This window comes from Carlito syrichta, unplaced genomic scaffold (genome assembly GCF_000164805.1).
Source record: "Carlito syrichta isolate Samal-C Ts95f unplaced genomic scaffold, Tarsius_syrichta-2.0.1 Scaffold305831, whole genome shotgun sequence".
NCBI lineage: Eukaryota > Metazoa > Chordata > Mammalia > Primates > Tarsiidae > Carlito > Carlito syrichta.
Genome location: NW_007249927.1, coordinates 232,677 through 252,065, shown reverse-complemented (window position 1 = coordinate 252,065; position 19,389 = coordinate 232,677). Strand labels below are relative to the sequence as shown.

At 43.6% G+C, this 19,389-nt stretch overlaps 2 protein-coding genes across 8 annotated transcripts in view; both read right to left on the bottom strand.

Annotated features, from left to right (window-relative positions):
* Window positions 1-4,080: 4,080 nt before the first annotated feature.
* The window catches only part of TMEM230 (transmembrane protein 230), a 27,442-nt gene continuing 12,133 nt past the window's right edge, over window positions 4,081-19,389 (bottom strand). The window contains exons 1-4 of one of the 6 annotated variants that reach the window (XM_021714873.1): window positions 15,791-15,928; window positions 12,066-12,179; window positions 10,120-10,242; window positions 4,081-4,733 (exon numbers count right to left, since the gene is read on the bottom strand). In XM_021714873.1, coding sequence (XP_021570548.1) covers window positions 4,593-4,733; window positions 10,120-10,242; window positions 12,066-12,164 — 363 coding nt within the window. In that variant the 5' untranslated portion in view covers window positions 12,165-12,179; window positions 15,791-15,928 and the 3' untranslated portion in view covers window positions 4,081-4,592. Of the gene's footprint in view, window positions 4,734-10,119; window positions 10,243-12,065; window positions 12,187-14,953; window positions 15,002-15,587; window positions 15,673-15,790; window positions 15,929-19,389 lie in introns of those variants that run through there. The other 5 variants (XM_021714872.1, XM_008062799.1, XM_021714875.1 and 2 more) reach the window with 5 other exon arrangements.
* PCNA (proliferating cell nuclear antigen) overlaps window positions 17,958-19,389 on the bottom strand; it is an 8,121-nt gene continuing 6,689 nt past the window's right edge. The window contains exons 5-6 of one of the 2 annotated variants that reach the window (XM_021714871.1): window positions 18,446-18,569; window positions 17,958-18,358 (exon numbers count right to left, since the gene is read on the bottom strand). In XM_021714871.1, the coding sequence (XP_021570546.1) occupies window positions 18,285-18,358; window positions 18,446-18,569 (198 nt within the window). In that variant the 3' untranslated portion in view covers window positions 17,958-18,284. Of the gene's footprint in view, window positions 18,365-18,445; window positions 18,570-19,389 lie in introns of both variants that reach the window. The other variant, XM_008062798.1, reaches the window with a different exon arrangement.

Here is a 19,389-nt window from a genome sequence, read left to right as displayed (position 1 = left end):
CAAGGCCTACTGTGCAGGGCCCTTGAGCAACACCAGGGTCCTTTGGTCCTCCTAGCCCTGACGTCTTCCAGAGGATTGAAGCACACAGCCTCCAGGCCTGGCTACATGCTGACAAAGGGCCAGGGGCCTGAAACCTCCTCTTGCCCTTGGGCTGTCAGGGAAGGGAGCCCACCAGGGCTGGGTGGACAGTCCTGCTAGCTCCTGCCCCAGCTTTGGGATGGTTCTATCATGGAACAGCAGGTTCCTTGGGACAGCGCCAGGAATAACAGATGGGCTTTCCCCTCCACCACTGCCTCACCCCAGACTCAGCTCCTCAAGCCAAAGGAGTGATCCTCACGCCAAAGGAGTGATTCTCACTTTCTCCAACAGCGGCTTCCATCAACTGAGTACTTACTATGTGCCAGGCTCTGCGTGATACACCATTGGAAACTATTGTTACTTAATCCTCACAAGCACCGTGTGAGTTAGGAAACTTGTAAGGAAATTGAGGTTTCATGACTGAACTACATGCCTGTGAGGCCAGAAGCCTCTAAGACTGAATCCTCAAGATAGTCTCATGTGGCATACAACCCACTAAAGGTCAGCAGAAATTCAACTCTGTGACCCTGTCAGGCTCCCTCACCAACATCAGTATAAGGAGGCTCCCCTGTGCCAGCTGGTACAGGTAGGTTGTGAACTGGGCTCCCTGGCCCAACCGAGGGTGCCAGGCAGAGGCTTCACTCGCCACGGAGCACCGTTTGAAGAGTAGCTGGTCTGCCAAACAGCTGCTGAGGGCCACTTAGGAGTCTGAGTTCAGTGGCATCAGCGCACCTATTCATACCTTAAAGGAAGTGCCCTGGGATGGAAACGCACTCCAGATTTCAACTTTTCATTCAACAAACCTGCACTCCAGATTTCAGCTTTTCATTCAACAAACCTAAGTGCCTACAAGAACTATGATAGACTTTGTGGAAGGTTTATGGAACAGCCTTTGCCCTTAGTTGAGGAAAATAAGCAGGTTGGGTAGAAAAGGAATGAAGTGGTAGAGACTTTGGTCAACTGGAGAATCCTGCTCAAAGCTACTTTCACTACCTGCTCCAGTAAAATACTTACTTGGAGACTCTGTCATGGACTACCTGATTTTTTTAAGAGGCATTCAAAATAAAGATCATGTAAACATTTCCATTTTTGAAAACGAAAGGCAGGCCTTATAACCACTGGCTTGCAACCTCTGCTCCTCACTGACCAAGTCCTCCTTTCCCTGCTGAACGTTCAGCACCCCATGATCCCTGGCAGAAGGGAAGTGGTCAACCCATGTCTGGTATACTGTGTGAAGATTGTCCAAAGGTCTGTAAGAGTGGCAACAGGTCTGCATCCTCATCACAGGCAGAACAGCTGAAGCAACTGGGGGAATTTTTAGCTTCAGAAATGACTAATGGGAGGCAGGATAGTTGTTGCAAATTAAGAAAATTCTTATAAAGTGAGGGCACATGGCTAGGGAGGAAGGGACTACTTTTAGGTAAAACATACACTTGACAACTGACCATGGTCCCTATTACTTCTACTGTCCACATCTACCCATTTCTTTACTGACCCAGCCTCAAGGGTTAAAAATTTTTTTGAAGTTGGGCGCGGTGGCTCAGCCTGTAATCCCAGCACTTTGGGAGGCTGAAGCAAGAGGACTACCTGAGCCCAGGGGTTTGAGACCAGCCTGGGCAACTTGGTGAAACCTCGTCTCTAAAACAAATCACACACACACACTAACCGGGAGTGCATCTGTAGTTCCAGCTAATAGAAGGCTGAGGCAGATTGCCTAAGCCTAGCAGGTCGAGATTGCGGTAGCCATGAGCGTGTCACTGCACTCCAGTCTGGATAAGAGTGAGACACCAACTCACACACAAAAAAATTGAGACAGGGTCTATGTTGCCCAGGCTAGTCTTGAACTCATGGTCTCAAATGATTCTCTTGCCTAGGACTCCCAAAGTGCTGAGATTGCAAGTGTGAACCACCATATCTGGCCCCCAAAAGCATTTGGCTTTCATATCTGGTAAGGAAAATTCAGACTGTGCCTAATTTGAGTCTCAAATACCCCACCTATTACCCAAGAATCTTACCTAACTCGGGGTCTTCCCAAGGATTTAAGTGAAATAGATATGTAATTAAAGTATTTGGCACAATGTCTGGCAAAGGGTTCAAACAATGCTCACATTATGAAGGCTTAGATCTTTTCTATAAAACACCAAAGAATATAATTATAGTCAATGCACACAAATCACAGGAATCTGATTTTGGCTTAATAAATGATACTTCTGTAACTGCCAGCTGGAATCAGATTATGAGCATGAATGTTCAAATAGAACAGCAAGGGGTATTCCTCAGGGGACACTGGAGGGGGAGTCCTAGCCCTGGTAAAGTTGGTCTCTGCTCTTAGGATCCTATAACTCTTGCACAGGATGGAAAACTGTACTTACAATGCATGTTTAAAAGAATATGGTTGATCTTCATGGATATGGAAAGATATACAAAACAGAGTAAGTGGGGAAAAAAAGAAATTATAGAACTATATAATGAGAGTCCAAATTTTCAAAAAGATATATAAGTTTACGTGCCAAGAACATTTCAGGAAAGGTATGCTAGAAACTTAATTGGACAACCTTGGGAGGTAGCTGAGGGAGGAAATGTTCATTCCTCACCTCCCCCAAATGCCTATTTTTTACTTTACACCCTCTGCTCCATTTTTTTTTTTTTTTTTTTACCAGCAGCATCACCTTTATAAAAAGGACCAAATAACTTGGCAAAAATCTTCTGGTCAGAGCTTTGTTTTTGCAAACACTAAGATAAAGCTTTCTATATGACCTCTCATCTTCATGGTCAAAGCTCAGAAACTCCAGAGTACCAGACTCCCTGGCCTCCTCCCATTACCAGATGTGCCTAAGCTTGCAGGCTACTTCAGGACACCAGTTCTTTGTCCTCCATCTTCCCCCACGTGCACTCACCCCACTGGTAATCTCATCTAGCCCTATGCCTCTTAGGATGTCATCCAAACACTGACTCCCAAATGTCTTTCTCCAGCCTAGACTTCCTTCTGAACTCTGGACACACACGTGTATTGCAATGGCCTCCTCAATGGCTCCACTTGGAAGCAGTCATGCAAAATTTAACACGTTCAAAATGGAACTCATCTTCTCCCCAAAATCTGCTCTACCCGCAGCCTTCCAAATCTTCATTGACGGCAGGTCCGTAACTTCAGCGTTAAAGAATGACTGGAAAGTAGAGGCTGACCCATAATACCAGTTATACCTAAAAACGAAAGCAGATTTAGGTACTAGGGTTGGAAGTGTCACAAAACCATTAAAATGTTTTCTGAAATGTTTACAGTTAACTCATTTTAAGTCCAGGATTTGGGTTTCAATGTTTTAATTTCTTTTGAATATAAGTCACTTTTTCAAGCTATGAAACAGAATCAACCAAAGGCAATCCAGTCCTCCAGAGATCCAAGTTGAGTCTTGTGATCCTTAGGAGGACATAATACAAAGTGCTAGCAACAGGGTTACAAACCCTAAATAATAATCACTTATATACATTTTTCATTAGGAAACAGCCAAGGGTCCATTCCTTAAAGGAATGATATACCGAACACCTTGATCTACAAAGGACAGAATGACTCTGTTGTTCAACCTACTGGTGAGCTGGATCAGAGCTGGCCAAGGATTGGTAACAGAGCAAGTGTTTACATTTTGAAAACTAGCTCTGCAATTTAAAAAATTCCTGGTTGCTGCCAATAAGCCAGTAAAAAATATTACAGATGAAGCTGGGCTCGGTGGCTCAGCCTGTAATCCTGCGCCTTTGGGAGGCTGAGGTGAGTGGATTGCCTGAGCCCGCAGGTTCGAGACCCACCTGGGCAGTGAGACCTCATCTCTACAATAAATCAAAAAGTCAGCCGGGCATGGTAGCGCACGCCTGTAGTTCCGGCTACTCGGAAGGCTGAGGCGGAAGGATCGCCGGAGCCCAGCAGGTCGGGGCTGCGGTGGCTGGGAGCAGCCACTGTACTCCAGTCTGGGCGACAGAGTGAGACTCCAACTCAAAAAAAAAAAAACAACATTACAGATGGACCCACAATGATATCTGATTTTATCAAGGTCTTCCACTGGAACATGAAGGTAGAGATAAATGTAGGGGATAACTAGATATCTTAAAAATAAATACTCAGTAATAAGAAATTAGACATACTGCATTTGCTACAAAAACAGATGAACAACAAAGACTATTTGAAAGAAATGCTCAAACTCTAAAGGGGGTGGTGATGGCAACATTTTCCACTACAGTATAACCTCTCATCTTCCCAGATAATTAACACTGCAATGCTTCCATGGTACATATTCCTGTGGAAAAACCAGTCAAGAGCTTTGCCAAGGCCAGGAGATGAAAAACAGAGCACATACTAATTAGCTAACTGGAAGCTCAGTTAACATCTTTGGGACAGACCCATAAAATCGGCCACTGCTTTGTTAAACATCTGCAAACTGCAGAATTAGCAATAGTTTCTGCTCAACATCTTAAAGCTGGGGCAGGCAGTCCCACTGTGACTCTTCTCTTCAGGGCGGAGGTGGAGGCTAGTCATCAAAGTCTGGAATATCATCATAGGAGTAACCCCGGTAGCCTTTGGATGCATAGTAGGCGATGCGCAGGTGGTAAAATCCAGGCAGGAACACCAGAATGCCAATGATCAGGACTGGAACGGCCCGGTCTGCGCCCTGGTGGCAGAAGGAAGCAAATACATAATACCTCACAAACATTTTAAAATAAGGTCATGAGTCTTATTTTATATAGATATAAATATAAATCACAGATCAGTATTTTATACTTTACAGAATATTCACTGCAAAGGAAAAAAGGTTTCCTCCTGATTATAAACTAAAGAAAAACAGCCAGGCGTGATGGCTCATGCTTGTAATCCTGGCACTTTGGGAGGCTGAGGTGAGAGGATTATCTAAGCCCACAGGTTCGAGACCAGCCTGGGCAACTTGGCAAGCCCTCATCTCTACAATAAGTCAAAAAATTAGCCGGTTGTGGTAGCATGCACCTGTAGTTCCACCTACTTGGAAGGCTGAGGCAGAAGGATCACCTGAGCCCAGCAGGTTGATACTGGAGTGGCCGTGAGTGTGCTACTGCACTCCAGCCTAGGCCTCAGAGTGAGATTCCAACTCAAAAAAAAAAAAAAAAAAGAATTAAATCTAATCTAAAAATATTAGCAGGAGTATTAACATGTATTGACAAATTACCTAATCAATATAGTGTTGGCTGTTTCATCCACAAACACAAGCTCATATGGTTATTTATTTATTTATTTTATTTTTAGAGACAATGTATTGCTCTATTGCCCAGGCTGTAGTACAATGGCACAATTATAGTTCAATGCAGCCTCGAACTCCTGGGCTCCAGGGATCCATCTCTCAGTCTCATGAGTTGCTGGGTTTACAGGTGCATGCCACCACACCTGACTAGGAGTTCATTTGGCTTTTGTAAAAATTAAATAAGGCAGGAAATGCAAAGCAAGGGGCTCTAGCTGGTACACAATGCATCAATAAATGGCAGTTTAAAACTTAGGGAAAACAACAAGAAAGGACTCTCTCAGGCCAAAGATGGATAATGTGAGTATCAGTCTGCATTTCTGAAAACTGACATGTTTGGTACTATTTCTGTTATCTTATTTTACATTTTCTACTTCTTTTATCTTTTGTAAGATTTTAATTGTACATCTTTCATGGAGTATATCCCAAAGATTAAAAAAAATTACAAACTGGCCCGGCATGATGGCTCACGACTGTAATCCTAGCATTTTGGAAGAGAGGATCACGTGAGCCCAGGAGTTTGAGACTCGCCTGAGTGCAAGACCCCATCTCTGTTATCTTAGAAAAAAAAGAAAAAACCGCAAACAAAACTTATAGTACATTCAGCCTTCTTATACTCCTAATACTGCTATTGTTATTTTGAAGCTATTATGTGCATAATATGTGCATAATGTAGAATAAGGCAAGTAATTATACCAATATCATTAGCATTAACATACATGTACAAAATCAAAAAAATTAAGTTCAAACTCTATAAACTTAAATTAGTACTGGAATATATACAACGATTTTTCCTTATTTCCTAAAAAAGATACCTATTTCCTGATTCTGTCACTAAAAAGGCCTAGAAACAGTAACTCAATAGAAATGGGCATTATCAATGTCAGATTGTGATCTCTAAATGTACCTCCAACTGAAAGAGAGTGGAACTCCTTAGGAAAATGGCCATCTACACTAGGGGCAGGCAGTGTACAGGTAGCCTGAGGTAACGGGTTTGCCAGAAAGAATGGAAGCAATCAGAGGCTATAGGTTTAAAGGACACAGGAGTAACTTGAAGAGGTGCCTACCGAACACCTATGGAATAATTTAAATATGAAAAAGAAATAAAAATTGTAACTGATTAAAACACAAACATGTTAAAAAAAAGTCACAATGAAACTAAATTCTCTGGTTGCAAAACCTCTGTAGCTTGCTACATTTATTTTTATAAAAGTTGATAAAGATAAATAATCAAGCATTTTTCCTGCCTTTACTAAACACATTATAATTCAGGATAACCAAATGGTAGATTTGAGAAAGGCTTTTTTTGCTTGTTTTTGTGGGGTTTTTTGTTTTTTTTTGAGTCGGAGTTGTACTCTGTTGCCTAGGCTGGAGTACAGTGGCACAATCATGGCTCACTGCAGCCTTGACCTCCTGGGATCAGGTGACCCATTCGCCTCAGTCTCCCGAATAGCAGGCAGGTGCTACCATGTCCAGTTAATTTAAAAAAAAACCACTTTTTTTTTGTAGTGATATGGTCTCACTATGATTTCCCAGGCTGGTCTCAAGTGATCCTCTCACCTCAGTCTTCCAAAATGTTGGGATTATAGGTATGAGCCACTGCACCCAGCCACGACAAAGTTCTTTATGATAGAACTGGATTTAGGAATAGAAAGAGTGATGAGAAAGTTTATAATGAATTAGGGATAGTCATTATGGGCATCTTGATGTAATGCTATTGCATTGGCTTTCAAAATGTGGTCCACGGACCTGCAATTACCTGGAAACTGGTTAAAATGTAAATTCTCAGGTCCCACTCTATTCTCACAGAACTCAAATCACTAGGAGTAGGGCATAAGAATCTATGTGTTAACAATCAGATAGATAGTTCTGCTTGACAGTGAAATTTGAGAACCCATGGGTTATAGCAAATACCCAGCACCTTTTTTTTTTTGTTGGAGTCTTGCTCTGCCGCCCGGGCTGGAGTGCAGTGGCATACTCCCGGCCACTGCAGCCTCAACCTGCTGGGCTCAGGCAATCCTTCCACATCAGCCTTCCAAGTAGCCAGAATGACAGGTGCGCACTACCATGCCCAGCTAACTTTTTGATTTATTGTAGAAACGAGGTCTCAAGATGTTGCCCAGGCTGGTCTCGAACCTGTGGGCTCAGGCAATCCTCTCGCCTCAGCCTCCCAAAGTGCCGGGATTATAGACTTGAACCACTGTGCCCAGCCTCAGCACCTCTTATGAGGTGTTTTTCTAAAAGGAAAAAAAACGTAAACCTGGATCTAAGCAAGCCTGTAAACCTAAGGTTGTAAAAAATATGAGGAATAGAGAAACAAAGTCAATGACGTTAAGACAGTGCCACTGGCCGGGCGTGGCGGCTCATGCCTATAATCTCAGCACTTTGGGAGGCCAAGGTGACAGGACTGCATGAGCCCACAGGGCTGAGCTCAGCCTGGGCAACTTGGTGAGACCCCATCTCTACAATAAATCAAGAAAAATTAGCGTGATGGTGCATGCCTGTAGTTTCAGCTACTTGGAAGGCTGAGGAAGAAGGACTGCCTGAGCCCAGCAGGTCAAGGCTGTGGTGGCTCTGAGTGTGCCACTGCACTCCAGCCTGGGCAACGCAATGAGACTCCGACTCAAAAAATAAAAAATAAAAAAAAAAAGTGCCACTAAAGTTATGAAAAACTGTTAGAGATGTACTCTGAAGATGCACACTTAAGAATTTATCAGCAACATGTAAATCTGGTCTTTAATATATAGGGAAAAAAACTTAGGTGGACAGGCAAAATTGGTAAAATGCTTATAACCATTAATGCTGGTGGACACTAAGGAGTTAATGACATTATTCACTCCTGTTTTCTTTGAAATGTCTATTAATAAGTTAAAAAATTCCAAGCCAAAAAAACAGATGGGGCTATAGATGCACATGACTCTACCTGGATTCATTACTTTTTTAATCAACGTTTTTATTATTTATAAGGTGGTCTTCTATAAGGTATAAAAGGTGAAATATTAGTTGCGCTGATATTGCTTCTGCTTCCAATTTTTACAGTATCATTAATAAACTCGGCCGGGCTCGGTGGCTCAGCCTGTAATCCCAGTACTTTGGGAGGGCGAGGTGAATGGACTGCCTGAGCCCGCGGGTTCGAGACACACCTGGGCAACTTGGTGAGACCTTATCTCCACCATAAACCAAAAACTAGCCGGGCATGGTAGCACGTGCCTGTAGTTCCAGGTACTTGGAAGGCTGAGGCGGAAGGATCACCGTAGCCCAGCAGGTGGCCGGGAGCAGCCATTGCACTCCAGTATGGGTGACAGAGTGAGACTCCAACTCAAAAAAAATAAAAAATAAAAAAAAATAAACTCCCTACTATACCCCTGGGATTAATACTTCACGCTGCAATGAACGTTAGCTGAAGACACAGTCCTGATGCTAGGTGCTCAAATTTTACTGCACCAAGGAAGTCTCTGGTAGCCACATAAGTAGTTTCTAATAGTTAAGAACCTAAGGCAAATCAGATACACTTCTTTTTTTTTTTTGAGTTGGAGTCTCACTCTGTCACCCAGACTGGAGTGCAGTGGCCGCTCCCAGCCACCGCAGCCTCGACCTGCTGGGCTCCGGCGATCCTTCTGCCTCAGCCTTCCAAGTAGCTGGAACTACAGGCGTGTGCTACCACACCCGGCTAATTTTTTTGATTTATTGTAGAGATGAGGTCTTGCCAAGTTGCCCAGGTGGGTCTCGAACCCGTGGGCTCAGCAGATACACTTCTTAAAAACCATAGGCAGCCATTTTTTTGTGACACCATTCCCAATTCCAATAATACCCAAAATATCAGCTTTTGGCTGTGTTCTTTCTGCAGAATGATGTGACTATCACCCCAAACCTGCTTTGTACTATGGTCAAAGTCAGTTCAGGACAACTTAAGACACTGCGAATAAGGGAACAGTACAAGAGAAACAACCACCAACCACTTCAGGTTTCTAAGGTACCATATTGAAGCTCAACAGGAACTCCAACCACACCCAATGTAAGAAGTAGCAACTCATAAGGCCCACTGACCCTAGACCCATAGAAGAACCACTGCTTCTCTCCAAACACTGGCCCGTATCTCTGTGGTGCTACAAAGCCACAATGACAACATGCTGCTTCAGTTCTAGCCCTTCACCAATAAGAAGGCCTGGATGCCAGGCTCAGCTGTGCTGTTCCAAACTGTGATGGTGGGCAAATTGCCTAAAGTCTCAGAGGCCAGGTTTGCCTACTTGCCAGCATCCCTCTCACGAACTATGAACATTTACTGCTGCTCAACAGAAGAAAAACATGTTTTGTCATCAAGAGAACAAAATCAAAGAAAATCTTTTTCTTCTGTCTACTGGAATCTGCTGTACTAGATAAGAATATAAAAATGGGTCAGGTGTGGTGGCCCAAGCCTGTAATCCCAGCACTTTGGGAGGCCAAGGTGAGAGGACTGCGTGAGCCCACGGGTTCAAGAACTGCCTGGGCAACATGGTGGGACCTCATCTCTACAGTAAATCAAAAAATTAGCCAGGCGTGGTAGCGTGTGCCTGGAATTCTGGCTACTTGGAAGGTTGAGGCAGAAGGATCGCTGGAGCCCAGCAGGTTGACGCTGGGGTGGCTGTGAGCAAGCCACTGCACTCCAGCTTGGGTGACAGAGACTCTGACTCAAAACAAACAAATAAATAAAACAACAGAGCCTTGACCAACATTTTAAAGACCTCACAGCACACTCCAACATGCCTGTCAACTTACCCCATAGCACACTCCAGCATGCCTGTCAACTTACCCCTTTACTGATGTAGCCAGACAACAAGAGGGAGCCTATGATGATAAGAAAGGCTCCAATCAAAAACAGCACGGTGGCAAGCGCTATGGCCTTATAAGGGATCTTAGGGGGGCTTTTCTTAAACTGGAAGAGAAACAAAAACAAAACAAAGACAAGGAAGAATATTATGAAAATACCAGTGCTCAAACACATTAAAACAGGTGGAATAATTAAGAACCAAAGTAGAAGTTGTGTTACTAACCCTACAGTTATGTCCTAACACCCACATGGGCTCTAGGAAAGAGAGGAGCAGGCAGGAGATGAAGCCCTAGTTACTCAAGGAGTCCCAGGGGAATGTCATCCTTTCTAGTGCTAATTTCACTCCACAAACCATTGTACCATAAAAAAATTTTTTTTTTTGGTCACTTGTTCACTAGATATATAATTACTAGTCTATGGGGATCTAAGAGTAAACACCACAGCATGGAGAAGAAAAGTGATTTCTGGCATTCAAAGTTAAGTTAGCATGTAGTCAAAGGTTTTAGAAACAATTTCTGCTGTTTCTTTTTTCCTTTTTGAGTTGGAGTCTCACTCCTTCACCCAGGCTGGAGTGCAATGGCACGCACGCTCATGGCCACCCCAGCGTCGACCTTTTGGGCTCCAGTGATCCTTCCGCCTCAGCCTTCTGAGTAGCCGGAACTACAGACGTGTGCTACCATGCCTGGCTATTTTTTATTTTATTGTAAAGACAAGGTCTCGCCAAGTTGTCTGGGCTGGTCTCGAACTTGGAAGCTCAGGCAATCCACTCGCCTCAGCCTCCAAAGTGCTGGGATTACAGGCTGTGCTACTAAGCCCAGCCTGCTGTTTCTTTTTTTAAAAAAAATTTTAATAATTTTTGAAACAAACCAGAGTAGATACATAATGAGAATGTTTTGTGTCAGAGGAGTATCTGGTTTTAAGAGCAGTGAAGCCTTAGTTGCCAGTTGCAAGTATGACAAATAGAGACAGGGTCTTCCTATGTTGCTCAGGCTAGTCTCAATCTCCTGGCCTCAAGTGATCCTCCCATCACGGCCTCTCCAAGTGCTAGAATACCAATGTGACCCACTGCTCCTGGCTGATTCCAGCTTTTTCTAAAGGATTAGCTGCTTGCTCCAAAGAGTAAGTAATCTGTTTTATGAACAAGTTCAATTCAAGGTTAAGACTTAAAAGACAAACTTTCTAAGGTTTGGCTCATAGTTGTATCTGACCTAACTGGCTGGAAGCTTCCCAGATCTGTTTTTATCTCTCCTTCAAATGTGGGTCCAAAGAGTACAAAGAGTAATTGATTTGTTTATTTTTAAAAGGATGGGTTCCTGCTACTTCCTCCTTGGTCCTAGTTCCACCTAGAATATTCAGTTCTAATGAGGAGTGGGTAAAAAGAGATGCTATACTACTATTTTATAAATGCTTAGGGTGGAATATAAATTTAGTAAATATTCTGTTTTACTTACTGTTTGCCACAAAGAATACTTTTAATAAATTGAATCTCATGACATCAGGAAAGAAGGAAGATTCCCACAATCTGCTGGCTTCAGCAGTAAGTTTCTCCCTTAAAAGATGAACTATCTTTGACTAAAGTATAAATAAACCAGTGACAAAAAATTCCACTTAGCAAAAATTTTTAAGTTCCTTTAAAAAATTACACTTAAGAGACTTATTTTCTGGATAAACTAAATATAATTTGTAACTTTGGGGTTCTGGCATTACAACTAAAAATTCAGAGACAGATGTTATTGGAATAGGTCTGAAACTGCCCTGCCAAGGTCCTCTTCTACAAGATATGGTTGAAAATGTCTCTGAGCTGAGTTTACTTCTTATTGCTTCCTCTAATCCCCAGGGAGTTAGCAAAACCTCCACCTGGAAGGTCTTCCTGCTACCTCAACAGAAACACAGTCAGTTGGTCTTTTTGAGCTTCGTTATGCATGTACCTGAAGGTCAATGTAGCCATCGTCTGTGCTGGAGAGTCTTGAGTATTTCACTTTACTACTGGGAATTCCAGTAGCCAGGTTGGTACGGGATGGCATCATAACACACTGCCACAGCTACAGTCTGAAAACAAAAAGAACTTCTTATTGTCTAGGTGACAATGGTATGTTACAGCAAGTGAGTTTAGATTCTATAGACTTCTGGATTGCCATGTCATACTTGCAACTGGCAACTAAGGCTTCACTGCTCTTAAAACCAGATATTCCTCTGACACAAAACATTCTCATTATGTATCTACTCTGGTTTGTTTCAACTTTTTTTTTTTTTTTTAAGAGTCTCACTCTCTCACCTAGGCTGGAGTGCAGTGGTACACTCACAGCCACCACAGCCTTGACCTGCTGGGCTCAGGTGATCCTTCAGCCTCATCCTTCCAAGTAGCTGGAACTATAGGCAAATGCCACCATGCCAAGCTTTTTTTTTTTTTAATTGTAGAGATAAGGTCTTCCCAAGTTGCCCAGGCTGGTCTCAACCCCTTGGCTCAGGCAATCCTCTCACCTTGGCCACCCAAAGTGCTGAAATTACAGGTGTGAGCCATCACGCCCGGCCTTGTTCTGGTTTGTTTTTCAAGAATGACAGCCAGGACACTTTCCAAGAACCAGATCCCAGTTTATCTTGCCACTAAGGATCCCTGCCTCCTAATTCTTCCAAAGTCACACAGAGATTAGGTGGAAGAGTGGTGACTTAAATTCAGGTCCACTGACACAATGATATTGCTGTCCCTTACCCTTGCTTTAAGGAAAAAAAAAAAAAAAAAAGAGAGAAACATATACTCATGTGATTCTCTTGTTTGCCAGTAAGGGAGGAGGGAAGAGAATGGAATATTTTGCCTATCTCCCCTAGAAGGAGACTATTCTTTTTTTTTTTTTTTTTTTTGAGTTGGAGTCTCACTCTGTCGCCCAGACTGGAGCTCAGTGGCTGCTCCCGGCCACCGCAGCCTCATCCTGCTGGGTCCGGCAATCCTTCCGCCTCAGCCTTCCGAGTAGCCAGAATTACAGGCACACGCTACCATGCCTGGCTAATTTTTTGATTTACTGTAGAAATGAGGTCTCATCAAGTTGCCCAGGCGGGTCTCGAACCAACGGGCTCAGGCAATCCACTCACCTCAGCCTCCCAAAGGTGCGGGATTACAGGCTGAGCCACCGAGCCCGGCTCATTCTTTTTTTTTTGAGTTGGGGTCTCATTTTGTTGCCCATGCTGGAGTGTGGTGGCACAATCACAGCTCACTGTAGCCTCAGCCTCAGGGGCTTAGGTGATCCTTCGTTTCAGGATCTGACTAGCTGGGACTACAGGTGCAAGCCATCACAGTCAGCTAATTTATTGGTTTTTTTGTACAGATCTTGAGGTTTTTGCTACATTTCCCGAGCTGGTCTTGAACTCCTGGGCTGAAATAATCCTTCCATCTCTGCCTCCCAAAATGTTGGCATTACAGGTGTGAGCCACCGCACCTTGCCAGAGATCATTCTTTTAATGTAAAAGGTCTGTAAAGCTTCTTATTATAAATTTGGATAAGTGCCTGGCTGTCAGTACTATACCAATGTCTTGGGAAGAGCATGCCTACTGATCCATCCCAAGCATGGAAAGTACTTATTTTATTTTCCAGATTACTTTTGTAGGTACCTTAAAAATGGAGTTAAAATCTGATTTATTGTTCAAAATATTCAAATCAGCCAGCAGTAATGAAATCACGGCTATTTTGACATCAATTAAAGAGAGAGTAAGATTTTTTAAAATAACATTTAAATTTTTATTTATTTTTATTTTTGGAGTTGGAGTCTCACTGTATTGCTCAGACTGGAGCGCAGTGGCATACTGCTCATGGCCACCGCAGCCTCAACCTACTAGGCTCAGGCTATCCTTCTGCCTCAGTCTTCCAAGCAGCTGGAATTACAGGCATGCAAAACCATGCCTGGCTAATTTTTTGATATATTGTAGAGATGAGGTCTTGCCATGTTGCTCAGGCTGGTCTTGAACCCCTGAGCTCAGGTAATCCTCTTGCCTTGGCCTTCCAAAGTGCTGGGATTATAGGTGTGCGCCATCATGCCCGGCCCATTTAAATTTAAAAAAAAAAAAATTGTATTTCTACACTTTTCCTTCATAAACTCACAAAGGTATGTTGAGCAAAATAAGTAAGTCTATTACGATTGCAAAGCTATTAAAATTCTAAGTTCAAAAACATATCTTTAAAAACAGAAAAGTGGCCAGGTATGGTGGTTCATGTCTGTAATCTCAGTACTTTGAGAAGCTGAGACGAAAGGATTGCCTGAACTCAGGAGTTCGACCAGCCTGGGCAACATAGGGAGACCTCATCTCTACAGTAGATCAAAAAATTAGCTGGACATGGTGGCGAACACCTATAGTCCCAGTTACTTGGAAGCCTGTGGTGGCTGAGATCATGCCATAGCACTCCAGCGTGGGTGACAGAGTTAGACTATGACCAAAAAAAAAAAAAAGAGAGAGAGAGCTGGGCACAATGGCTCACACTTATAATGCCAGCACTTTGGGAGACGAAGGCAAGAGGACTGCCTGAGCAACTCGGCGAAACCTCATCTCTACAATAAACCTAAAACTTACTCGGGCATGATGGCACACACCTGTAGTTCCACCTTACTTGGAAGGCTGAGGCAGAAGGATCACCTCAGCCCAGCAGGTTGAGGCTGCGGTGCCTGTGAGTATGCCAGTGCACTCCAGCCTGGGTGACCGAATGAGACTCCATTGAAAAAAAAAAAGAGAGAGAAAAGTATTTCAATAAGGGTAACAAAAACAAAACAAAGAATAGTTCCTTGGGGTGACATTTTATAAAGCATTATCATCAACAGTGGTTAGTACTTACCTAGTCTTGGTTAGGGTCACTGTTCTAAGCGCATTATACATATTTAATCCAAAAAGTTAACCAACTGTGGCAGTCAATGGAAAACAACTAGCATTACGAAAGATTTGGTGGAAAGTGTTCATTCTCTTTTTTATTAATTACATACTGGTCCAGAAACCAAGTATTGAAAAAAGAAGAGTAATGTTGAACTACATTCTTTCCTAAAGGGGTCAGCTCAAATGGCATCTAACATTGGGATTTTAGTGCTGCAATTCGGATTATACTTAATTCTACAAAACTTAAAGTTCACACTACCAAATGTGGAGGTTTTGAGAACACTGAAATACATCTGATTTGTATTAGTTTTTTTTAAATCATGTACTCTGCTATTAACTATTTATACACCTGCATGAAAACATTAAAAAATCGCAGGACGTGAGGGAGAGGAGAGACGGATGCTTACTCTTGGCAAAGAGTAAGGATTCTAAAAGAGGAAAAAGGAAAAACGTAAGTCGGTAGGTTATTTTCAAAATATCAGTCTAAATTCCAAACAGGCTTTTAACTATCTCACCCCAACTCCGATCCCTCAGCGCCAGCAGCTGCAAGAATTAGAAAAGCATCAGTAAAGCGCTTAGCACCGCGCGCCTCTACTTACTCCCTTCTCCTGCCCGTCTGCAGACCTCGCCCGGGAGAAGAACCGATGCGAACCTACACGGAAAACAAACAAAACCGGGAAGAGGCCAACCGCGCCCGGGCGCGAACCCCACGCCCAGGACCAGGCGGGATTTCGGCGGGGAGTGGTCTCGCCACGCCCGGAGCCCCAGGGGGCGCTTCTGCTCCTGCTCGCGGCAAGCACGCCTTACCGGAGCGCCGCGCCAGGCCTCCCACGCGCCCGGAGCTCGCCCACGGCCGGCAGCTCCCCGGGCCGCACGGCACAGCCCGCCTACCTGCCACCCAAGCCACCCCTGCCAGGACCAGGGCGCCGGAAGTGGCGCGCCGGAAGTGGCGTCACCAGGAGACGTCTTCTCACCTGGGTTCCGCGGCACGTTCCGCTCCATCCCTTAGCGAGTGTTCCCGGCGGGAGGTGTCCTGGCTCTGGGTCGGCGCGGTGCGGAAGCGGATCCTTGGCCTGTGCCCGCCGCCGGCTACTCCTGCTCGGGTGGGTACCTAGGGTCGCGCACACCCAGGTCATAGCCAGGTCTAGGGCAAGCCTGCTACGTAGGTCCTTCTTTAATCCCTCAGGGGCGGGGTGGAGAGCGCAGGGTTGTCCCATGGAGGCGGAAGCGGAGCGCGCCAGAGTATCTAGACTGACCTCTGGGTAGCCAGTTCTCCAGTGCCTAGGACAGCTAGCCTTTCGCCGAGAGGCGTCGCGCTCGGTGCTGTCAACACCCCACGACTGCACCCCCTTGAGTAGCTCCGCATTCTTTTTTCCCTTTCCTCGCCAACAGGCCTTGCCCAGGTTAAGAGACCTGCCCAGAAGCGAGGCTCGGTGGCTCAGCCTGTAATCCCACGCCTTTGGGAGGCTGAGGTGAGTGGATTGCCTGAGCCCGCGGGTTCGAGACCCGCCTGGGCAGCGAGACCTCATCTCTACAATAAATCAAAAATCAGCCGGGCGTGGTAGCGCGCGCCTGTAATTCCGGCTACTCGGAAGGCTGAGGCGGAAGGATGGCCGGAGCCCAGCAGGTCGAGGCTGCGGTGGCCGGGAGCGGCCACTGCACTCCGGTCTGGGCGACAGAGTGAGACTCCGACTCAAAAAAAAAAAAAGAGACCTGCCCACAAGGGACATCTTGCTACACGTGAAGCTCTTTAAAAAGTTAGGTTTATTAAGGTGTAACCGACATAAAATAACTGGGTAAGTTCTGACAAACGTATAGTCCTGGAACCGTCACTAGTCTTTCTAAACTTTTTCTAAAACATTTCCATCACCCGTTTTATCAGGTCCCAGTCCCTTTGCAGCCATTCTCTTTCCCACTCGCAGGCACACTGTAGGTAATGAACTCGCACGGCTGGATAATATAGTCAATTCCAACATCCAGTAACTCAGTCCAAGTAACACCAGTCATTTAATCTACCAAATATAAAATGCATCAGGGGAAAAAGGATAATAGAACAATTCTCAAAATGTGGCATGCCAGTGACCTTACAGCAGTTACTGGGAATGCTTTAAAGTTTTTCTGTATAACTGTAGGATCTTTTCACTTTCTTGGCTGGATCCAACATCAGTGGAATTTAAGACATCTTCATCCTTTAAGCGAGTGTAATCTCAAAGGGTACTCACATGAGATATTTTTGCACAACCATATTCCTTAGGCCCCATCTCAGATCTATGGAAATGTCTGTGACTCTTGTAAGAAATTCCCTAGGCTTAAAAAAAAAAACAAAAAACACTGTCCTATAACAATGTCAGTCTTATAAAGCAGATGAATATTACGCTTCTGAAAAGTGTTAAGTCTTGCTAACAAAATGATGAAATACAGAATTTGTTCTATTCTTTCCCCTCATTACTTGGTCTTAAATTAGAATAATAAAAAAAATTTGACATTTGAAAATTGAATCTCCAGCTGGGCTCAGTGGCTCAGCCTGTAATCCTGCACTTTGGGAGGCTGAGGTGAGTGGATTGCCTGCCTGAGCCCGTGGGTTCGAGACCCGCCTCGGCAACTTGGGGAAACCTCATCTCTACAATAAATCAAAAAATTAGCCGGGCACGGTAGCCTGTAGTTCCAGCTACTTGGAAGGTTGAGGCGGAAGGATCGCCGGAACCCAGCAGGTCAAGGCTGCAGTGGCTGGGAGTGGCCACTGCACTTCAGTCTGGATGACAGAGTGAGACTCCAACACACACACAGAAAAGAAAATTGAATCTCCAAAGATATCTGGAAACCTACTGTATTTCAAATTCTTCTTATTGCAGCCTTCACCAGGCTGCTCCAAACTGGAAAAACATTTTCTGAAGAGGGTAGCTTTAGCTGAGAACATAACATAGTAGGATACTTGCAACAGTTATGGTCCAAATGAAGGCACTCTCCTGTGACATTTGAAATTCAGGAAACTTTATTTAGGTTGAGAAACAATTCTTAAAACTGCATTTAGAGTCCAGACCCTTTTGTATTGTAAAACTCAAGTATTTTTAAGTAATGCAAAAATATTTCTAGGTTAACAAGACCATATTTGATCTTAGACTTTATTCTTTAAACCAGTTGTAGAGAATAGAGAAAAAATAGGTTATTTACAGAAAACAATATCTACATATGTACCAAGAGGTACAAATTTGGTGGCAGAAGACTTTAGTACATGCTGACATCTGGGAAGCAGTTCTCAAAGAGCTTAGTTTTATTTTCTTGGATATTAAGAATGCCTAAGATCCTTCTTCATCCTCGATCTTGGGAGCCAAGTAGTACTTTAAGTGTCCCATATCAGCAATTTTATACTCTACAACTGAAAGACAGAAAGATAGTTAATTACTGAGGAGTATTACATATACTACCTACAAAACAAGGTTCAAATTTATTATCTTACCAAGGGGTACATCTGCAGACATACTGAGTGTCACTGTAGAAGAGAGTGGAGTGGCTTTTGTAAAGAAGTTCAGGTACCTTAGTGCAAAAGTCAGCTGAACTGGCTCATTCATCTCAATTGTAACCTACAGGAAAAAAATAAAGATTGACAATACTGAAAAACATCTAGTTATACTCCATTAGTTCATAATATACATTTAAAAAACACAAACCTTTACCGGTCACTTTGGAAGGTGCTATTAAACTAATATTGAAGAATGGAAAAAAAAGCCAAAGAATGAAATATTTACCCTGTCTTTCCTATATAAACTATACCTAAGCAAACCAAATTATGTGATATAGGAAAGCTGCTCTTTATGGAAATATTTGTAGTAAATATATCAGCTAACAAATGAAGCAATGAAGCATATTAAAATATTTTAACTCTAATGACTTAATGGATCTAGAGTAAACTATGATTATGGCCACTAACATCACAAAAAGACATCCAAACACTTTGTCCTTCCTACGAGGGGTACATACCACTACCCATAAAGTATTCTTGCTCTCACCCACAAAACATTCTGAATGTCATCAAGCTTCTAGAGCTAACTACCAGTTTATAGGAAACACAGGGTGGAGGAACATGTTAGTTGATGTGTAGGGACGTAATTGGCAAAGTTCAAGCTGGAGAACTTGAGATAAACAATCTAGTTTCTTCAACAAATAGATTGTAGTGAAGGGGGGAAAAGGAAACGAATAGATTGAAAGAAAGTTAAGAGGCATACTAACCAATTTCAACGTAGAAACTTTAATTCTAATAGTGCTTTGAGGTTTAATTGCTATTTGGGTTAGCAAGTAAAGTTAAAAAAAATTTTTTTAGCTGGGCTCGGTGGCTCAGCCTGTAATCCCGCGCCTTTGGGAGGCTGAGGTGAGTGGATTGCCTGAGCCCGTGGGTTTCAGACC